The 23,300-nt window shown below is 44.7% G+C and overlaps 1 protein-coding gene across 4 annotated transcripts in view; it reads right to left on the reverse strand.

Moving 5' to 3' along the window:
* Positions 1-6,313: 6,313 nt before the first annotated feature.
* LOC132827388 (ADP-ribose pyrophosphatase, mitochondrial-like) overlaps positions 6,314-23,300 on the reverse strand; it is a 17,398-nt gene continuing 411 nt past the window's right edge. Inside the window, exons 1-9 of one of the 4 annotated variants that reach the window (XM_060844053.1) lie at positions 22,963-23,004; positions 22,050-22,181; positions 21,638-21,892; positions 19,370-19,474; positions 15,682-15,768; positions 13,092-13,200; positions 12,109-12,252; positions 8,304-8,388; positions 6,314-7,418 (exon numbers count right to left, since the gene is read on the reverse strand). In XM_060844053.1, coding sequence (XP_060700036.1) covers positions 7,273-7,418; positions 8,304-8,388; positions 12,109-12,252; positions 13,092-13,200; positions 15,682-15,768; positions 19,370-19,474; positions 21,638-21,892; positions 22,050-22,051 — 933 coding nt within the window. In that variant the 5' untranslated portion in view covers positions 22,052-22,181; positions 22,963-23,004 and the 3' untranslated portion in view covers positions 6,314-7,272. Of the gene's footprint in view, positions 7,419-8,303; positions 8,389-12,108; positions 12,253-13,091; positions 13,201-15,681; positions 15,769-19,369; positions 19,475-21,637; positions 21,893-22,049; positions 22,182-22,346; positions 22,566-22,962; positions 23,005-23,300 lie in introns of those variants that run through there. The other 3 variants (XM_060844051.1, XM_060844054.1, XM_060844052.1) reach the window with 3 other exon arrangements.

The raw sequence follows: 23,300 nt of genomic DNA on the forward strand, positions 1-23,300 counted from the left end.
GACTGTTTATTACTCTAATGATAATGAGGATGAGGGTGCATTATCTAATATTATACAGTGTGACTGTGTATTGCTCTCATGATAATGAGGATGAGGGTACGTTACTCTAATATTACACAGAGTGACTGTGTATTACTCTAATGATAATGAGGATGAGGGTACGTTACTCTAATACTACACAGAGTGACTGTTTATTACTCTAATGATAATGAGGATGAGGGTATGTTAATCTAATATTACACAGAGTGACTGTGTATTACCCTAATGATAATGAGGATGAGGGTACGTTACTCTAATATTACACAGAGTGACTGTTTACGACTCTAATGATAATGATGATGAGGGTACGATACTCTATTATTACACAGAGTGACTGTGTATTACCCTAATGATAATGAGGATAAGGGTACGTTACTCTAATGTTACACAGAGTGACTGTGTATTACCCTAATGATAATGAGGATGAGGGTACGTTACTCTATTATTGCACAGAGTGACTCTGTATTACTCTAATGAGGATGAGGGTACATTACTCTAATATTACACAGAGTGACTGTGTATTACTCCCATGATAATGAGGATGAGGGTACGTTACTCAAATATTACACAGAGTGACTGTGTATTACTCTCATGATAATGAGGATGAGGGTACATTCCTCTAATATTGCTCAGAGTGACAGTTTATTCCTCTAATGATAATGAGGATGAGGGTACATTACTCTAATATTACACAGAGTGACTGTGTATTACTCTAATGATAATGAGGATGAGGGTACGTTACTCTAATATTACACAGAGTGACTGTGTATTACTCAAATGATAATGAGGATGAGGGTACATTCCTAAATATTACACAGGGTGACTGTGTATTACTCTAATGATAATGAGGATGAGGGTACGTTACTCTAATATTACACAGAGTGACTGTGTATTACTCTAATAATAATGAGGATGAGGGTACGTTACTCTAATATTACACAGAGTGACAGTTTATTACTCTAATGATAATGAGGATGAGGTTACGTTACTCTAATATTACACAGAGTGACTGTTTATTACTCTAATGATAATGAGGATGAGGGTACGTTAGTCGAATATTACACAGAGTGACTGTGTATTACTCTAATGATAATGAGTATGAGGTTACATTACTCTAATATTACACAGTGACTGTTTATTACTCTAATGATAATGAGGATGAGGGTACGTTACTCTATTATTACACAGAGTGACTGTGTATTACTCTAATGATAATGAGGATGAGGGTACATTACTCTAATATTACACAGAGTGACTGTTTATTACTCTAATGATAATGAGGATGAGGGTACGTTTCTCTAATATTACACAGAGTGACTGTGTTTTACTCTAATGATAATGAGGATGAGGGTACATTACTGTATTATTACACAGAGTCACTGTTTATTACTCTAATGATAATGAGGATGAGGGTACATTACTCTATTATTACACAGAGTGACTGTGTATTACTCTAATGATAATGAGGATGAGGGTACGTTACTCTAATATTACACAGAGTGACTGTGTATTGCTCTCATGATAATGAGGATGAGGGTACGTTACTCTAATATTACACAGAGTGACTGTGTATTACTCTAATGATAATGAGGATGAGTGTGCATTACTCTAATATTATACAGTGTGACTGTGTATTGCTCTCATGATAATGAGGATGAGGGTACGTTACTCTAATATTACACAGAGTGACTGTGTATTACTCTAATGATAATGAGGATGAGGGTACGTTACTCTAATATTACACAGAGTGACTGCGTATTACTCAAATGATAATGAGGATGACGGTACATTCCTGAATATTACACAGGGTGACTGTGTATTATTCTAATGATAATGAGGATGAGGGTACATTACTCTAATATTACACAGAGTGACTGTGTATTACTCTAATGATAATGAGGATGAGGGTACGTTACTCTAATATTACACAGAGTGACTGTGTATTACTCTAATGATAATGAGGATGAGGGTACGTTACTCTAATATTACACAGAGTGACAGTTTATTACTCTAATGATAATGAGGATGAGGTTACGTTACTCTAATATTACACAGAGTGACTGTTTATTACTCTAATGATAATGAGGATGAGAGTACGTTACTCTATTATTACACAGAGTGACTGTTTATTACTCTAATGATAATGAGGATGAGGTTAAATTACTCTAATATTACACAGAGTGACTGTGTATTACTCTAATGATAATGAGGATGAGGGTACGTTACTCTATTATTACACAGAGTGACTGTGTTTTACTCTAATGATAATGAGGATGAGGGTACGTTACTCTAATATTACACAGAGTGACTGTGTATTACTCTAATGATAATGAGGATGAGGGTACGTTACTCTAATATTACACAGATTGATTTTGTATTACTCTAATGATAATGAGGATGAGGGTACGTTACTCTAATATTACACAGAGTGACTGTGTATTACCCTAATGATAATGAGGATGAGGGTACATTACTCTAATATTACACAGAGTGTCTGTCTATTACTCTAATGATAATGAGGATGAGGGTACGTTACTCTATTATTATACAGAGTAACTGTGTATTACTCTAATGATAATGATGATAAGGGTACATTACGCTAATATTACACAGAGAGACTGCGTATTACTGTAATGATAATGTGGATGAGGGTACGTTACCCTAATATTACACAGAGTGACGGTTTATTACTCTAATGATAATGACGATGAATGTACGTTACTCTGACATTCCACACAGTGACTGTCTTTTACTCTAATGATAATGAGGATGAGAGCATTTTACTCTAATATTACACAGAGTGACTATTATTCTAATGATAATGAGGGTGTACAAAGTTCAAAATCATACAACACCTGGTTATAGTCCAACAGGTTTAATTGGTAGCACTAGCTTTCAGAGTGACGCTCCTTCATCAGGTGGTTATGCCCATAGTGCCTGATGAATCACCTGATGAAGGAGCAGCGCTCCGAAAGCTACTGTGCTTCCAATTTCAGCTGTTGGACTATAACCTGGTGTTGTGTGATAATAAGGCTGAGGGTGTATTACTCTAAGATTACACAGAATGACTGTTTATTACTCTTATGATAATGAGAGTGACGGTGTATTCCTTTGATTTAATCAGACTGTGGGTTCATGACCACAATGATAATCAAACTCTGACCTTATTATTCAAATATAATCAGACTGGGGCTGCATCATTCTCATAAGAATCAGATTGTTTGTGGGAGGTGGGGGATGGGGGTTGGGGGAGGGAGTCTGTTGCTGCAAAGATAACCAACCTGAACAGTGGGACTGCTGCTGGGGTACATGTCACTTTTAGGATAACAAACTGAGAATGTATTCATTATTCATGGTATTTGTGCATCACGGGCAAAGCCAATGGTTATTGTTCATCTCCAGTTGCCTTTGATTGACCTTCTTAAACCACTGTAGTCTGTCTGGTGAAGGTATGTCCGTGGTGCTTTTACAGGGGAAGTTTTAGGTTTGTGAATTGCCAATAGTGAAGGAAAGGCATTGTGTTTGCAAGTCAGGATGGTTCCCATGGATCTGCTGTCCTAATTCTTCTCGATGGTAAAGTTGGAGAGTTTGGAAGGTTCTGTTGAAAAATGTGTTGCTGGAAGAGCGCAGCAGGTCAGGCAGCATCCAAGGAGGAGGATCGACATTTCGGGTATGAGCCCTTCTTCAACCTGTAGATATATTTCACTCCTGAAGAAGTGCTCATGCCTGAAACGTCGATTCTCCTGCTCCTTGGATGCTGCCTGACCTGCTGCGCTTTTCCAGCACCACATTTTTCAGCTCTGATCTCCAGCATCTGCAGTCCTCACCTTCTCCCAGGTTCTGTTGAAGAATTCTTGGCACGTTGCTGCTTTGTATTGTGTAAATAGAATCCTTACAGTGTGCAAGCAGGCCATTGAGCCCATCGAGTCCATACCATCCTCCAAAGAGCATCTCACCCATCCAATTTCCCACAGGTAATCCCCACAGATAATCCATCTAGACACTGTGGGCCGACTTAGCATGGCCAATCCACATAAACTGCACATCTTTGAACTGTTGGAGGAAACCCACACAGACATGGGGAGAATGTGCAAACTCCACGCAGTAACTCAAGGGTGGAATCGAACCTGGGTCCCTACCGCTATGATGCAGCAGTGCTAAACACTGAATCACTGTGCCACTCTTGGAACACTCTGTTACCACTGTGTGTCAGTGGGAGATGGAATGGGTTTTCAAAATGAACTGTAAAGCACGATCTTTAACATAAAAAGAAAGGTGTTTCCTGAAACATGCCCATAACACACACACACACACACACACAGTGCTGAAAGTACTGTTTATTCTATACCTGTAGGCAGTCACATATTTGCAATCTCACTTTCATAATTTTGTTTCGATTTGTAACCTTTTATCTACCAGGATTGTACAGCAAATGCTGAGTATGACTATGCAAACTGAACACCAATTGGCATTTCCCTGACTGATAGAGCTGAAAATGTGTTGCTGGAAAAGCGCAGCAGGTCAGGCAGCATCCAAGGAGCAGGAGAGTCGACGTTTCGGGCATGAGCCCTTCTTCAGGAATGAAATATATCCACAAGTTGCCTGAGAAACTGCCAGGTATTTGCAACTTCTGTATTTGCAACCAGGTATTTGCAAACTGATTCCAAATCTCGATTGTCGTCTTGCTGTGTAATATGCTTTGTTTGTATCCTTTGATTCACTTTAGTTATAAATCAACCTGGATAGTAGCTTACTTTGTGTAAAGTGGTCTTGGTGTCTATTACCTACATTGACAACTGAATGATATCCTACAAAGTAACAATAAGGAACAAATAGCAGTAGTTTTTACTTTGTAAGGTGGGAAGATTAGATTAGATTCCCTACAGTTTAAAAACAGGTCCTTCAGCCCAACAAGTCCACACCGACCCTCCGAAGAGCAACCCACCCAGACCCATTCCCCTACATTTATCCCTTCACCAAACACTATAGGACAATTTAGCGTGGCCAATTCACCTAACCTGCACATCTTTAGACTGTGGGAGGAAACCAGAGCACCCAGAAGAAACCCTCGCAGACACGGGGAGAACGTGCAAACTCCACACGGTCAGTCACCCAAGGTTGGAATCGAACCTGGGTTCCTGGGGCTGTGAGGCAGCAGTGCTAACCACTGAGCCACTGTGCTTTTGGAAATTGACTTGTTCCACGTGTGTATGTCTCTCTCTCAATACTCTGGACAAGATCAGTGAACAACAAACCAGGAATAGTAACTCTCGTGATGATTTGTTCCTTCTTTGGTCCAGGAATATTGACGCCAATCTGTTTCACGCAGTCATCTTTAAACTTAAACCTATAGTGAGACGGTTTAGAATAATCTCAGAGACGGAGTGGTGAAGTATGTTTAACTGTCACTTAATACGTCACCCAGTTCCATCTGAGAAATGGAGAGAGGAATTCACAAGGCAGGGAGTGTGAGCATTTACCTCAGCGCATGCAGCACCCAGCCGGAATATCAGCCTGAGATCCAGTCCACGGGGCAGGACAGTGTGCAGATGATCACTAATAAAGGCAGGCTCAGCTCCTTACAGCTTCTACATCATGGCAGGCTCATGGTGCCCAGAATTTCCATCTCCTTCAGTGGGTACAGAACCCACATTGTGGAAGGCACTGAGCACAACTCATTACCTCTCCACACAAACCCTGGGCTCACCAGGAACTAAAGATTACCCTCTGGGCTGCTGTTACGAGTGACTTTGGAAATCATTAGGGAAATTAATTTTCTTGCAATATTTCTGTTTATTTATTAACAGAATTATCACAGATGGGGAAAACAATGTTCAATTGGGTGGGGGGGGGCTTGAGGCATGAAGTGATGAATTCTTCAGGAATGTGTCAAAGCACTGTCGGCGACACGTTGCCAAGCAGATGCCAGGCACCACCAAGTAACCACAACGTGTAGTATTCTCAGAGTGGCTATTTTCTCCCAGTCTGGGTAAATCTAAGCTGTTTAAATGTTGTAGACTGGTTGGAAAAAAGTCAGCTCACCAATGGCTACTTTAAGCAGGTGTCTTAGCAACAGCAAGAGGCTTGCGAGCAGGTCAATGGCTGCCTCCTCAGACTGTATACTGTACACACACACACACACACACACACGACAGGGGGGTTGTGTTTAAAATGACACAATTTTTTTGACAGATTACCATCAACACGATTGAGCAGAACAACATGGAGCAGTTCTTCCCTCAATCCATCTTAATAAAGAGACATCTTCACACTGTAAATTCAGAGAGTCTTTAATGTTCATCTTTCATTTCTGGAAGAAACTCATTCACCCACCATCCACCACAGCTCCATTTTGAATGTTCCTTTAATTCCCTGCCCATATTGTCCAAGATAGTATCTGTCACACAGGACAATGGCACCACCTGCTGACAGCTAGTGGGAAGTGTTCATACCAAGAATATAAAAACAGTCATGGGTAGGAAGGAAAAGACAAAGATCTGTCAAACTTGCCCTCTCCCGTCCTGGTACAGCCAGAATCGAGTTGCTGACAAATCACAGTAATGCCTTTTGTCACTAAGTTGAAGTGCTCGCCACCACCTTTTCAAGGACAAGCAGGAATGAGCAACAAATGCTGGCATTGCCAGAGATGCTCAAATCCCAGGAAGACATTCAGTATTAATCTGCAAAACCAGAAACAGGTATGAGGGGGCAGAAAGCCCCAATGGGGAGGACTCTGGGAATATTAGATCATCTGCCCCCCCCTCCCAAAAGCATATTGGTCATTTGTGCGCCAGAGGTACAGGAAATAACAGACATGTCAATCCACGTTGGAAGGCAGCTTCGATAACCAGCAGCAAGCTGATACCAACGTCTCAGTCACCAGCCTCTCATCACAACCAAGTACAGGCTGTGTGGCTGGGAGCAGGCCACCTGGTCAGGGGGCGGTGTGGGGGCTGCGGGGGCCAACAAAGGAGTAAACAGAGAGGACAATCCAGAGGATCTGGGAGGGTGGGAGGGTGTAAACATCCACTCAGTACCACTTCAAAGTTCAAACACAGCGCTGTTTAAAAACATCATTCAAGCTGCTCTCTCTCTCTCTCTCTCCTGGAAAGGTTTCTTCTGTGTAACGATTTCCTAACTGCAAAAGAGGGGGTTTTGAAGGCAAAGTGTGAATGTTTCACCTCTCGTGTTTGGAAAGGCTCCTCTGGTTAGGAAAGGCTCCGAGCTCGTCCGTTACCAATGAGCGTCCCTCATCTTTGTGACCTGGTGGAGCATCTCAGCGTGGCTGGCGTACAGTCTCTGCCGCTTGTCGATGTCCATCCACTTGACGGCGCCTGCATCGTCACCCGCCTGAAGGTTCAGCTTTCCCACGCTGTCGCCTGAGGCAAGAGAAGGGGCAGAAGAGCTCACCAAAGGGGCTGGAGACCATGTAGGGGAGGGAGATGGGGGTGGGGGAGGAAAGAGGGACAGATGCCTCTCTGTTCCTGTCCATCCCAATTCCAAACTGAAGAGTGGCCCAACTAACAGAGGTCAGAGAGGCGGAATGGGGGGCACCCAAACATCACCAGAGCAAATATTCCCGTGAGACTTACTACTGCCAGGAGCGAGGCATGGCACTAAATAAATAAACATCAAATACACGTTACAATCTGCAATATAAAGGATATTGATAAAACCCAAAAGAATCTGAGGAAGGGTCACTCGACCGGCAGCGTTAACTGAGATTTTTCCCCACAGATGCTGCCAGGTGGGCTGAGCTTTTCTGGCAATTTCTGTTTTTGTCAAGGGTATTAATATTTTGTGGAAGAGTGGATAACTCGGAATTGTCCAGCTGCCCCAAGCCTTGGCCCAGCCATTTACTGAGACACATGAAGCTGTCTGCAAGTTCGATTAGCCTGTGTCTGCCATGTCACAATTGCAGAATGTCCTCACAAGGGCGGGAGTTCAAGTCCCACTGAAGCACATAGTCTGGGATAACTCTATAACGCAGTGCTGAGGCAGTGCTGCACTGTCAGAGGTACTGTCTTTTGAAGTTTAAACAACAGGCTTCAAAGGTAAATGGTAGAAGAGTTATCCCCAGTGCTCTGGCCTAACACTTGTCCCTAACATTCCTGTAACAGTGACAGCAAGTTACTGCACCAGTGAGGATCAAAAGGAGATGAAAATCCTCTTCTGCATTGGCTGTAGCAGGATAAGACTGAGCCCACACATTTTTCCTTCATGAGATTAAAAAAAAGTAGCACAGCCAAAGCAAGAATAATTACCTGCCTCATCGTGGAAGTTCATAGCCACTGTCTCAATCCAAGCATTATCAGTATTCCGGGGATCATCCACATATCCTCTGTAGACCTGAGGAGGCAGAACTCAATGATTATTCAAAGTGACTGTGTGTTTTGGATTCTGACATGACTGTCTTCACCCGCCCACTGAGATAAGCTGGCTTGCAGTTTGACACAAGAATCAAATGAAATTCGTGACTGACAAAAGGCATTGAGAAGTCACAGAATCCCTACAGTGCCGAGAGGCATTCAGCCCATCGGGTCTGCACTGACCCTCCAAACAGCATCCCAAACAGGCTCACCCCCATCTTATCTCTGTAACCATACATTTCCCATGGCTAACCCACCAAACCTGCACTGGACTGTGGGAGGAAACCGGAGCACCCAGAGGAAACCCACGCAGACACGGGGAGTGTGTGTGAACCCCAGTGGCCTGAGGCTGGGATCGAACCCGGGTCACTGGTGCTGTGAGGCAGCAGCGCTAATCACTGAGTCGCTCTGGGAGTGATCGAGGGAGATGAGCAAGTGAGAGAAATGCAAGCCTGCTGGAGGACTGAAGGGGACAGAGCAAATATCAGGCCAACAGGGTCATAAGCTCAGCAGAACCAAGTTAGACAACAAAGTGGCAGGAAGCGCCGTTGGTGGGGAGGAGGGTGACAGGGCTAGGAGCCCAGAGCTAAGGACCTGGGGAGGGGTGATACTGGGCAAAGCCACCTGACTGGCAGAGGAGCCAACCGATCCTGCAACACAAGCCCATTACAAACAGGCTGCTCTTGGTGGTGTCTGGATTATTCAAAATTGTTTCAGGCAAAGCTTTTCACCACTGGCGTTATTTATTTATTTCCAGCGATGTTATAGGATAATGAACAGGGATTGACTACCCTGCTTCATGATTGGCTCCATTACCACTGTAACATGAGAGAGGGTGGGAGGGTATGCAGGTGAACAAACTGCACTTGAATCCTTCAACAAAAGTCCAATTTTCCAACAAACCATCAGGAGTAGACTGATCCCAGGCAGCCGGTGATCCAATCCAGAACTGTCTGTCCGGAAGACAACAGCTCCACCACCTACACCAATTACTCATGTAATTATACTTCTCAGCACAGTCAAAGGCCAGTGTGAACTGAACATGAATTATACAAATACATTTTATCCATTATGTACTGGGATAATTAATAAAACTTTCACACATGTGGGACAAACTACTGATTAAAGAAACAACAGGAGGGAACACTCAAAGCATTGTTTTCATTCAACACAATCCTACTTTCCACAGCTTGGTCCTTGAAGCTGGGGTCGGGTACAGCTAAGGTTCTTAGACATAAATCGAGTGAATGTTCTTCCTGCCCAGCTGGATTGATGCAGCCATTGTGTGACTGCCTTTATCTGTGCCTTCCTCCCTGTTGTATAATCAAACCTCCAGTGGCCTCCTTCTTATGCTTCGATGATAATTAAAGAAAGCTTAGAACTGTTCGTACTGCACCTCACCAGGGGAGTGCACCCAACAGTTTCCGAATCCCTGCTGTGAGACTGTTTTACCACATAGTATCGACTGAGCTGCACTTGGAACCAACCCTTCACTATCTGAAGTATTAACAAGTGGAGCTGGTCAGGCCATGTGGAAACCTTTGTAGATTGACTGCAATGTCTTTTTTTTTCAGCTTTAGGTCTTATTTTCCTAACTTATACTATGTCTATCTGTAATGTAATGTCAGCTTTTTCTTTATTTTCTCTATATTTTTGTCTATAACGTTTGTCCCTAGGTACTGTGGACCTAAGATGGCACCATATGTCGATGACATTGTACATGTTTCACTGCACTATTCAAGCCTTGGGCGACTGTCTGTGTGGAGTTTGCGTATTCTCCGTATCTGCGTGGGTTTCCTCCGGGTGCTCCGGTTTCCTCCCACAGTCCAAAGATGTGCAGGTCAAGTGAATTGGCCACATTAAATTGCCCGTAGTGATGAGTGCATTAGTCGGGGTAAATGGGCCGGGGTGGGTTAATCTTCGGAGGGTCGGTGTGGACTGGTTGGGCCGAAGGGCCTGTTTCCACACTGTAGGGAATCTAATCTAATCTAATCTACTCCTGTTCTTTTGTAACTACAATACATGTGACAATAAACCTAATTCTATTCTAACCTTATCCCTCAGCAGAAACACTGGACTCTGGATGAATTTTCTCCGTTAAGTATGGAGGAACTGACCAGCCACCCAGCAACATCTCCCATTCTCTCCACTCACTCTCCAGGACCCACAGTAAATATCAAGCATTTATATTGGATTACAAAGGACAAATAATACAGAATCAGGCCATTCAGTCTAAGGAATTCATTTATTCAAGGTTTCTGCTCGATTCATGCATTCATTTGTTGTCTCTTGGCTTCTGGTAACTGTTTCTTCAGCTAAATGTGTCACCGTAACCTTCCACTACCTTCCATTATACAAAGAGGTCGCTTCCTTAATCATCTCAGATCTGGGCCAGATGGGCCAATGGGCTGAGGAGTGGCAGATGGAGTTTAATTCAGATAAATGTGAGGTGCTGCATTCTGGGAAAGCAAATCTTAGCAGGATTTATACACTTAATGGTAAGGCCCTAGGGAGTGTTGCTGAACAAAGAGACCTTGGAGTGCAGGTTCACAGCTCCTTGAAAGTGGAGTCGCAGGTAGATAGGATAGTGAAGAAGGTGTTTGGTATGCTTTCCTTTATTGGTCAGAGTATTGAGTCCAGGAGTTGGGAGGTCATGTTGCGGCTATACAGGACATTGGTTAGGCCACTGTTGGAATATTGCGTGCAATTCTGGTCTCCTTCCTATCGGAAAGATGTTGGAAACTTGAAAAGGTTCAGAAAAGATTTACAAGGATGTTGCCAGGGTTGGAGGATTTGAGCTACAGGGAGAGGCTGAACAGGCTGGGGCTGTTTTCCCTGGAGCGTCGGAGGCTAAGGGGTGACCTTATAGAGATTTATAAAATCATGAGGGGCATGGATAGGATAAATAGACAAGGTCTTTTCCTTGGGGTGTGGGAGTCCAGAACTAGAGGGCATAGGTTTAGGGTGAGAGGGGAAAGATTTAAAAGAGACCCAAGGGGCAACTTTTTCCACACAGAGGGTGTTATGTGTATGGAATGAGCTGCCAGAGGTAGTAGTGGAGGCTGGTACAATTGCAACACTTAAAAGGTATTTGGTTGGGTATATGAATAGGAAGGGTTTGGAGGGATATGGGCTAGGTGCTGGCAGGTGGGACTAGATTGGGTTGGGATATCTGGTCGGCATGGACGGGTTGGACCGAAGGGTCTGTTTCCGTGCTGTACATCTCTGTGACTCCATCTCGTGCTTACTGACACTGCAGAGCAACACCCTTTGTCTGGACCAGATGATCCTGAGTTGATCTGCCAGGATGGGTCAAGTCTACAGTTTGCAGGTGGAGCTCTCCAAGAACAGGCTATCATTGGGCTTCTGGGCTTTTGCCATCAACAGCCACCATTTGGGAATGACATGGAGGTGCTAACAGGCAACCCAACCAACAAACAGTACCTGGGCAAAAGTCAACACTTTCCTAGAACCAGCGCACACTTACTCCCACATCAAACATCGCCTTTGCAATACAGTAAGGCTAAAAAACTGCCTACCCCAGTATGTGACCCAAATCACATTCTTAAACATCAGAGCAAAAGCTGTTTACAAAAAAAATTAGTTAAACAATAGTTCTAAAGATATCCTATACATTTCTACCTCCCTGGAACCATGTCGCAGCATGTGGAATTGGGACATAAATACTAATGTTACCCACCAACTCTCCAGCTTGAAAGAGGGAGTCGATTAATGCTTTCATCTGTTGTCTCTCAGCTTCTGGTAACTCGAGGGAGTTCAGTGCCTCTTCTCCAAACTCTCTTTTGAGAGTGACGGACACTTTCTCACCGGGATCTATCATTCCCTGGAAGGAGAAACAAACAGGTCGACAGTTTCAGGACAGATCACTGGGACTGCACCTGTCCTTATAACTTCCCGTCTTGTTCATACTCCATTGTACGTCAAAGAAGAAATCAGCAGAGATTGCTTTCCAGACACAGTCCCAAACCAGAATCCAGAGAACGGAATCGGTGCCAATCTGAAAATTAGCACATTCAACCTTCCTCTCTTGCGTCCGAATATCATCTCTCAAACTCAGCATAAGGCAATGAGCCGCCTTCTCCAACATGATGTGTGGTTTGACCCATGTGAGATTCTCAAGTGAAATCCAGTTTGTGTTGGGAAATTCTCAGGCACTGGGGATGGGTTGGAACTGTCCAATCATCCATATATGTATATGTTCAGTCAAACTAAGTGGGAGCCTCCACCCCACTCGTAAGAGCTGTTGGAAAATGAGAGACAAAAGGGGGACATTTGCTCAAAGAGTGAATTGCTTGATACAGGACGTATGTAGGATTAAGCTCTAGCTGTGATCTGACAGTTACTGAGTGCTTCATGGTACTGCTGTAGAGAGAGATGGAGGGGATCAGCAAAGGATTGATCATCTGCATTACTGCACCAGGCGAAGCTCAGGGCTGGGTAGGAGTCTTTAGCTATCAATGCTCCCTGCGCACGTGAAATATATCGGGAACTGTATTGCACAAAAGTACATAGTTCAGAGAAAAACTGGAGAGAGAAAGAAGATCACAGAAATGATCAGAGTCTGAGATTGTTCGGGAGGTTATTTTTAAGCGACCGGGGAGCAAGTTGGAATCTTAATCAAGTCAGACTCGACAGGGTGGCAGTTTCTGTTGCCTTCCTTACCCCAGGAATGGCCCACTCCTCATTGTCTCTTCTACGTATGGCTACAAACTGCAAGATGGGCTTCCCGCAGTGATTGTGAATTACTGGTTTGCCAGCCTTCCTCTTCCACCTGCAAACAAGAGTCAGAAAGGTTCCTGAGATATAGAGCTGTCGCCAGAGTCAGGGGAATTTAATGAGGCTGCATCCACAGCCATCAGGAAGTTAGTGCGAGCATGGAGTATCTTAGCAACACACCATGGGCGGCACGGTGGCACAGTGGTTAGCGCTGCTGCCTCACAGCGCCAGAGACCCGGATTCAATTCCTGCCTCAGGCGACTGACTGTGTGGAGTTTGCACATTCTCCCCGTGTCTGCGTGGGTTTCCTCCGGCTGCTCCGGTTTCCTCCCACAGTTCAAAGATGTGCGGGTCAGGTGAATTGGTCACGCTAAATTGCCCGTAGTGTTAGGTGAAGGGGTAAATGTAGGGGCATGGGTGGGTTGCGCTTCGGCGGGTCGGTGTGGACTTGTTGGGCCGAAGGGCCTGTTTCCACACTGTAAGTAATCTAATCTAATACACTTTACAGTACAAGATATGCTGGTAATGTGACACTCATCCCAATCCTTGAACTTCAACTTTACAAACCTTACCCCAGTTTAGTATGTCCAATATTACTACAGAAATACAAAACCAACACTTAACCCAGCTGCTATATGCAAAGTTTGTCATTAAGTATATGTAGAGGATAAAATATTGAGAGATGGGATAGGAAGTAACTGCAGGCGTGGGTAAATTGGCCCATCATACTGACTCTGTTGTTTAACATGATCATGTACAGTCAGTGCCACATGTTTGCTTTCTTGCCATATCCCTGGATACTTTAGCTTGTAGAAATCTTTTTCTCTCTTAAATATATTCAATGATTTGGCCTCCACAGCCGTTATGTTGTGGAGAATTCCACAGGATCACCGCCAAGTATGTGAAGACATTGCTCCACATCACATAGTGAAAAGGCCTACTGTGTGCCCCAAGACTGTGTCCCTAACCCCAACCCCTCCAAAAGGCCCAAGTCCAGACTCCCATTCAAGGCGGTTCTCCATCAGGCCCTGTAAGGAGAGTCTGAACCCACACGCAGCACTCCAGACACAGTATTTCACAGAAATGTTTAGTCATTAATCAGTGGCTACAAAAAGCACCTCTTCACATCGCTCATCCTCTAAATCTCACTGTATAGCCACAAACTGGGAGGAGACAGTTACTTTGCTACACCCCCAGGTGTTTAGGATTATCACATTTCCGCCCACCCCGCCCATCCTCTCATTCAGTCTCTGACTTCCTGTCAAAATATACCACATTGCAACCTCAGTAATGATTTTCTGAAGCAAATGTGCAGTAAAATCAAAACTGTGAACAAACACCGAAATATAGCACCACAGGTACATTCGAGCTCCCTGGTACTTCTTGTGGTTCCCCTGAAATCTGTTTCAATGTAATTTAATTTTCCATCTGTTGACCCTATTTATTAGGGTCTGCTTCAGTAGTTCTGTAACACTTCACAACTCTTACATTCTGGGTGAGAACTTGCTTCTTACTCCTAGCTCCCTTGTTTTAACTTCTCTCTTTGATGTTAGAACTTATTGTCATAGAGAATGATTGGTTTGGGTTGGCTTCGTTTATAATTTCAAATATCTAAATTTTTGGACTTTTAGTTTTAAAGAAAGAATAAGAAAATTGATTTTTCTTTACTTTGGAAAAGAGACTTCAAGATAATATAAATGAATTATATTTCTTGGTTTCTGTACCTTCTCAAGATCAGTTAGGTCGCTCTAATGATGTGAAGTGTTAAGTGAAGATTGAGTGAAGTTAGGGAGAAGGGAAACTAACATCTCAGCCATTATAAGGCTCAGATCTTGATCAGTATGGAAGCAGGTCATTCAGCCCATCAAGTCCATAGTGACCTTCCGAGAGCATCCCACCCCTTCCCTATAAACCTGCATTTCCCATCACCAATACATCTAACCTGCACATCTTTGGACTGTGGGAGGAAACCGGAGCACCCGGAGGAAACCCACGCAGACACAGGGAGAATGTGCAAATTCCACACAGACCCTCACCTGAGGTTCGGATCGAATGCTGTGAGGCAGCAGTGCTAACCACTGAACTGCACTTTAAGACAATTAAAGTGTTTGCTAGGTTAGGATAAAGAGAAAGAGACTATTTCCTCTGCCAGAGGTGTGCAGGACAACATTAAAATCAGAGCTGAGCTATAAGAGGACGATAACATGAAACAGATGATTCCACAATGGGAGATGAAATCTGGATCCCCAGCTCTCATGAACTTGCTGAGGTTGATGACTGAATCAAAAAGTAGAAAACTCGCATTTAAAGAATTTTATTTGGCAAGATTATTGGATTTGGAATCACGGAGCTATAAGGGTCAGCCCTGATTGAACCGAATGGGAGTACAGTCTACATCTGCTTTAATGTGCCCAACTCAAAGCAGACCACCAGTTGCTGAGAGTCATTACACTTTAAGTCCCTCATTCTTCATTTTCCACATTCTGAAATGCGGGATGATTGCACGGAGATTCCCAAACAGACAAACAGCACATACCTTGTCACAATAGGGTCTGCTGCATGATTAGGGCCCCATCTTCCCAGGAGACCTCTACCCCTCATTCCAGTCCGTCCACAGGGATTCCTGAGGCACAGAATAAAAGGCAGGAGAACCTGTTAATTGAACGTCAGTCAGAACACTAGACAACAAGAAATAGCTCGCTATATATGGACTCAATCTGAAGAATAAGCATTCGCCTAACTCAGATCCAGGACACAGAAAACGGGGGATGCCTCATTTAGAGTCATAGAGATGTACAGCATGGAAACAGACCCTGCGGTCCAACCTGTCCATACCGACCAGATATCCCAACCCAATCTAGTCCCACCTGTCAGCACCCGGCCCATATCCCTCCAAACCCTTCCTATTCATATACCCATCCAAATGCCTCGTAAATGTTGCAATTGTACCAGCGTCCAACACATCCTCTGACAGCTCATTCCATACACATACCATCCTCTACGTGAAAAAGTTGCCCCTTTGGTCTCTTTTATATCTTTTCCCTCTCACCCTAAACCTATACCCTCGAGTTCTAGACTCCCCAACCCCAGGGAAAAGACTTTGTCTATTTACCCTATCCATGCCCCTCATGGTTTTGTAAATCTCTGTAAGATCACCCCTTAGCCTCTGACACTCCAGAGAAAACAGCCCCAGCCTGTTCAGCCTCACCCTATAGCTCAAATCCTCCAACCCTGGCAACATGCTTGTAAATCATTTCCAAACCCTTTCAAGTTTCACAACATCTTTCCGATAGGAAGGAGACCAGAACTGCACGCAATATTCCAACAGTGGCCTAACCAATGTCCTGTACAGCCGCAACATGACCTCCCAACTCCTGTACTCAATACTCTGACCAATAAAGGAGGGCATACCAAACGCCTTCTTCACTATCCTATCTACCTGCGACTCCACTTTCAAGGAGCTATGAACCTGCACTCCAAGGTCTCTTTGTTCAGCAACACTCCCCAGGACCTTACCATTAAGTGTATAAGTCCTGCTAAGATTTGGTTAAGAGCAAAACACTTTGGCTGAGTAAAACTAATGGCATATCTTGTAAGGGTTGAAAAAAACAAAACCTCTCAGGTCCAATGAGCATTCTCACTAACCTCATAGCAGTGCTGCCTCCTCTGTGCATTGCAATCAAGATTTCCAATACTCTGTGAAGGGAGGCAGAACATCTGCTCAGACACCACCTTCCAAGAGAGCTCTAAGAGCAAGTGCTCAGGGAGGTACCTGATTGGTCCCGCTGCCTGCTAATTGGGAAACGTGTCCTGGCTACTGGTGCCTCCTCATAACATCAGCCAGAAACACAGCAGGCTGGCAACTATTGGAGCAAACTCCCCACCCATCACCCTGCGCCACGCTCAATTTCAAATAAAAAGAGCCTACACAGTGAAGGGATGTACAACGATGTGACAAACAGTTTGTGCAGAAAGTTGCCACAGTTTGTGCCTGTTCAGTTCTGAACTCTAGGCTTTTCTGCTTGCACAGGCCCTCTCAGTTCCCTCTGCCAACCTAACAACGGAACTTTGAACCACCACTCTCGTTTTCTCTTGAAAAAGGCTCTGTCAACCCCGCACACATTGAACTGAGTCAGGCTAGAAATAGAGATATTGGGATTCCAAAACCGGGGATATCACAGCAGGACTGAAAATGTGTGCTGGAAAAGCAGGAAATTCGACGTTTCGGGCATAAGCCCTTCATCAGGAATGAGGAATATGCCCGAAACGTCGAATTTCCTGCTCCTTGGATGCTGCCTGACCTGCTGCGCTTTTCCAGCAACACATTTTCAGCTCTGATCTCCAGCATCTGCAGACCTCACTCTCTCCTCCATATCACAGCAGGAAGCTCCAATGCCACGCCCCTGGTTTAGTTTCAGCTAAGTTCAGCCAATCTTTCCATTTAACAGACCGACCGTCCTTTAGCTCCTGAGATAGTTCTTGCCAGTAATATTGCGTTTCTTTTCCCACCATCGAGACTGTGCAGCAAGTCAAGACTTTTAGCCAAAAATAGAACCCATACCATAACCTGTTTGAGGTTTCATGATTTCAAAAGCGTGGATCAAATTCTCTTTCTCCCCATTTCAATGGAAACATATCCAGTGAAAGCCAGCTGGCTGTTTTTTTTTAAGCAGCTCTCAAAGTGAGAAGTTTAGATTAGATTCGATTAGACTTACAGTGTGGAAACAGGCCCTTCGGCCCAACAAGTCCACACTGATCCGCCGAAGCGCAACCCATCCATACCCCTACATTTACCCCTTACCTAACACTACAGGCAATTTAGCATGGCCGATTCACCTGACCCGCACATCTTTGGACTGTGGGAGGAAACCGGAGCACCCGGAGGAAACCCACACAGACACGGGGAGAATGTGCAAACTCCACACAGTCAGTCGCCTGAGTCGGGAATTGAACCTGGCGCTGTTAGGCAGCAGTGCTAACCACTGTGCCACCGTGCCGCCCACGGTGTTTACATCAAGGAATGGACATCTTCCACTCCCAGCATTCAGTGCTGGGGAAACAATGGCATAATATTACCGTCATTGGCCCAGCAATTCAGAGGCCCAGCTTCAAATCGCCCCACGATAGTGAGTGGAATTTTAAATTCAATCGATCAACCTGGAGTTGAACACTCGCCTCGGTGATGGTGGCTATGACACACAAAGCTGATTGATGCAAAAGCTTGAGGTTCGCCAATGACTTTGAAGGAAAGAAATCTGTTGTCCATCCTTACATGGCCTGCCCTACATGTAGTCGACCCTTAACTGCCCTCAAACACCCAAGCAAGCTGCTCAGTCCGTGTGCAATTAGGGATGGGCAGTTAACACTGGCATTGCTGGTGGTGCCCATTTCCCAAGGATGGATAGAGACAAAAAAATCCAATGTCAGCATCAAACATCGTCAGGTACAGAACAGCCAGACGATGGGCCCAAGAGGGTGCCTATTTACAACAGGGTGGCATTATACCTCATTTCCCACACTTGCCAGCTTTAGTGGCATTGCCAATTAAGAAGCAGTTTAGGCCCATACCTACTGGATTCAGGCAGCTGAAATTCGTGCAGATGGATTCCAGCTAGGAGCCTTACAGCTAGGTAGACAACAGAGTCTTTAATCTCACTGGAATCAATTTAAACCAGGTCCAATGAACATAAGGCCAAGTCTAACCTTATTGCACCACTCCACCCAATTCTCCAGAAAACATATTCTACAGAAGTTCCCCATTACAGGTTGGAAACATCTGTGTGCGTAATGAGTTCTGTTTGCCATAGAGCTGGTGAGGCACGATCAGAAAGAGATACATGCGCAGAGCTCCCTCATGTGCCAGTCCGGTGAAATGACAGACGAAAACACCACTTCCCAAGTGTGACCATGTCACTACAGAAGACGATCAGGGTCACGAGGGGAGATCCCTGCAATAAATCTGCTCCGTTCGTTATGAGCAGCTGAACAGTTACTATATGCCAAGAGAAAGATGCACATACACAGATTTATAACACTTAGTCAACAGATTATTACCCTTTTAGATCTCTTTGAACAGTAATTAACTCATAAGTATGATGATGGACACACAACAAAGCCTTCAAAGGCAGAAGACTGCATCACATTCTGTAAGGAATGAGGTCAAGGAGGCTGAGATGTTGCATTGGACATGCTTGTCTGCATTAATAGACATTCAGAAGCCTCACCGTGGGAATCCATTTACCACATTGTACGAAATAATATGAGATGTTCTATCCACTCCATCATCCAACTGATTAAACTTTAACAGCGTGTCCAGCTCTCTTTCATCACTGTGTGTGAAAACAAAAGAAACACCCCAATTAACTGCGGTGTGGCATTAGGAACAAGGCAGCTGTGTCATTTAAGCACAGGACGAGGGAGGATGCATGCTGTATGGTCTCAACGAAATGCACTCCAGAGATTTCAAGTTTGAGTGAGTTATGAAGGGAACAGACTTTTGAGTGGGCGGCACAGTGATTAGCACTACTGCCTCACAGCGCCAGAGACCCGGGTTCAATTCCCACCTCAGGAATTTGCACGTGGAGCTTGCACGTTCTCCCCGTGTCTGTGTGGGTTTCCTCCGGGTGCTCCGGTTTCCTCCCACAGTCCAAAGATGTGCGGGTCAGGTGAATTAGCCATGCTAAATTGCCCGTAGTGTTAGGTAAGGGGTAAATGTAGGGGTATGGGTGGGTTGCGCTTCGGCGGGTCGGTGTGGACTTGTTGGGCCGAAGGGCCTGTTTCCACACTGTAAGTAATCTATCGGAGTAGGGATGTCATGTTGAGGATGTACAGGACATTCGTGAGGCTTCTTCTGGAGTAGTGTTGACATTTCTGATTGCCCTGTTGTATGCGGGATATTATTACATTGGAGGGGCTTCAGATACCATTTACCAGTATGTTGCCAAGAAGGGAGGGTTTGAGATATAAAAATAGGAATCAGATGAGGTGAATAGCAATGGTCTATTCCCAAGGATGGGGGAGTTCATAACTGGGGGGGTGGGGGGGACATATTATTAAGGTGAGGGGAGAAAGATTTAAAAAGGACATGAGGGGCACTTTTTTTTAAACAGAGAGAGATTCCCCATCTGCCTGCTGAAGTGTGTGTGAACACTTGCAGGGTACTGGTTTGAGGAACAGCAATGGATTTAAAGTCACTGCGGTCTGCTCAATATTTACTCTTTAATCAACATTTTAAAAACATTATCCAGTTATTACCATGTTGCTGCCTGTCGGAGTTTGCAGAGTGTAAATTTGCCACCATGTTTCCAGCATTACATTGTTGGCTGTACAAAGTGAAAAATCACACAACACCAGCTTATAGTCCAACAGGTTTAATTGGAAGCACTAGCTTTCGGAGTGACGCTCCTTCATCAGGTGGTTGATGATGAAGGGGTGTCGCTCTGAAAGCTAGTGCTTCCAATTAAACCTGTTGGACTATAACCTGGTGTTGTGTGATTTTTTTTAACTTTGTACACCCCAGTCCAACACCGGCATTGCCATATCATTGTTGGCTGTAACATGCTTTGACATGTCTATGGTTGTGAAAAGCGTTACGTAGATGCAAGTAGTTTTAAACACTCATTTATAAGGAAAGAGGCATTACCGTCCATGTTGTCAGCATTTGGGTCACATGCTTGGCTTGTGTTTTGTTCTTTTCAGGTGAATCGGAGACTAATCCCCCCTTTTGGACTAGTTGAGGGGTTTATAGGAACGTCAGGTGTGACTGTATCCCAGACCGTCGTGAGTTGGTATGTCGTGGGTTCAAATCTCATTCCAGAGACTTGGACGTACCATCTTCGGGACAATACTAGAGGAGTCCCGCTCTGTCAGAAGTTCTTTCAAGTAAGATATTAAACTGAGGGCCCATCTGTCCTCTCAGATCAATACAAAATATCCCACAGCAGGATGAGGTTCACACCAGTGTCCCAACCAAGATTTCCCTCTCGGCCAATCATAAAGAACTGGTTAACTGGTGACCACACTCAACTGCATACAAAGTTTATACAATAGGGCTAACTTTCCGATCTCTTAAAAATAGTCGAATCCAGTTTGGAATAAATTTAATAACCCACCATTTCCTGAGAAACAGCATCCCACAGACAAATTACCTCCTGAGAGAAGATACCTCTCGCCTTAAATGAGACACCTTTTGTTTTCAACGTCGAGTTGAAAGTCTGAGTCTACGTCTGCAAAAACTGTCACCACAGAACAGTATGCCGATGGGAGAAATGAATGGGCCTACGATGGACTCTTGGGGCTCCCAGAGTGTGGGAGGGAAGCTGTGGTTGGATGTGACTGGATTGGTGAGAGTGGAACGGAGTACGGGCAGCCCCATTGAGAGGCACTGGAGGTGCCTGGTGTCACGGCTCAAGTCAAAGGCAGCTCTCATGCTCTAAATGCAGGTTATTTGCTGGACGGAGAGATCATATATCACACTCATTTCACGTATGTACCTGTGAGGTGGGTCTGCCCAAGGTGGCCGCCGCAGCAGTGACGGCGCAGTGTAATCGACTGGCTTATAATCAGCCCACTGCACTGCCCAGTCCACCTTATCATCCGGGACAGGGAAACGATGGATTTCAGAGCTTGGGTACACCTCGCTGCGTGCCTTCACATGGAGACATTTGAGGAAATCCATGAAGGACCGGAACCCCACCAGCGCCAACTTGAACAGAGGATAGTGATGGGGCTGTGGCACTTCAGCCAACCTGCAAAGCAAGTCATTGATACTTAAAGGTGTGCTGCAATTCCAACAAATCAGCATTTATTTACATCTCAAATACTGTTAAGGTATTAAACTGGAACTTCAATGTAGAAAGCCTCTCAAAATGGCATTATAATGTTCATCTGGAGGAAGCACTTAACATTTTGACTTGTGGGCAGAGAGCACTCTCTCTGACCAACGACAGGAACAGACAGAGGAGGGCACAGCTTCACTGTCGCTGGCAGAAGCTGACTTTAGGAGCAGAGGTGATTCTTAGTCTGGAATCATCTTGACTGCATAATGTAAAATGATTCTCATTCAGAGTTTTGCACTCAATGCCATCAAAAAAAAGCGTCTGTTAGTCATTACTAATAATCACTGGGCTCCTCTGTCTCAGTGATTTGAGTTCCCTTTCCTTCCCTCATTGTCCTCTATATTCACAGTTGCTTTCAGAATACCTTCAAGTTTCACTCACTGTCCTGATGTCCCCAGTCTCTCACTATGTATACTGGGATTGCAGTGCAGGGCTCTCATTCCTGTTGGGAGTACCCACACTCTGCCTCTGTCCCAAGCTCCCGAGTTCTCTTCCTCTAATCCAGTTTATTTTCCTCTTTTATGCCATCTTCCCAGGTTATCCATTTGTCACACGCCCAGTTTCTAGTTAAAAATCATACAATACCAGGTCATACTCCAACAGGCTTATTTGAAAGTACAAGCTTTCGGACCGCCGCTCTTTCATCAGGTAACCCGCTACCTGATGAAGGAACAATGCTCAAAAAGTTTGTATTTCCAAATTAACCTGTTGGCCTATAACCTGGTATTGTATGATTTATTTAAACTTTGTCCACCCCAGTCTAACACTGACACCCCCGCATCTCAGTTTCTATACAGTATCTACTGACCTTTCTCCCACCACCTCTCATTCACTAAACTTGCTCCATTTCCCTGCCTTCAATATCTCTTTCAATATGACGTCCCCATTCTCTCCCACGACATACCTATCTCACCCACCCTTACCTACACATGTCCTCACTTTCCACCATGCTGCACCCTATACACAAGTTTCATTGTCACCTTCTCAGTCTCCCTCCTGTTCTCTCTGTCACATTCACTCTCTCTCCTTCCCTCATTCTGTTACCAGTTGAAATGAATCAACTCTCACTCTCTCCCTCCCTCTCTCTCAACCTCACATTCCGCCTCTCCCTCACTCTCACATTCCCTCTCTCTCCCCCTCCCTCACTCTCACATTCCCTCTCTCTTCCCCCCTCACTCTCACATTCCCTCTCTCTTCCCCCCTCACTCTCACATTCCCTCTCTCTTCCCCCCTCACTCTCACATTCCCTCTCTTCCCCCCTCACTCTCACGTTCCCTCTCTCTTCCCCCCTCACTCTCACATTCTCTCTCTCCCCCCT

The sequence above is a fragment of the Hemiscyllium ocellatum genome, chromosome 24, assembly GCF_020745735.1.
Source record: "Hemiscyllium ocellatum isolate sHemOce1 chromosome 24, sHemOce1.pat.X.cur, whole genome shotgun sequence".
In the NCBI taxonomy this organism is placed as follows: domain Eukaryota; kingdom Metazoa; phylum Chordata; class Chondrichthyes; order Orectolobiformes; family Hemiscylliidae; genus Hemiscyllium; species Hemiscyllium ocellatum.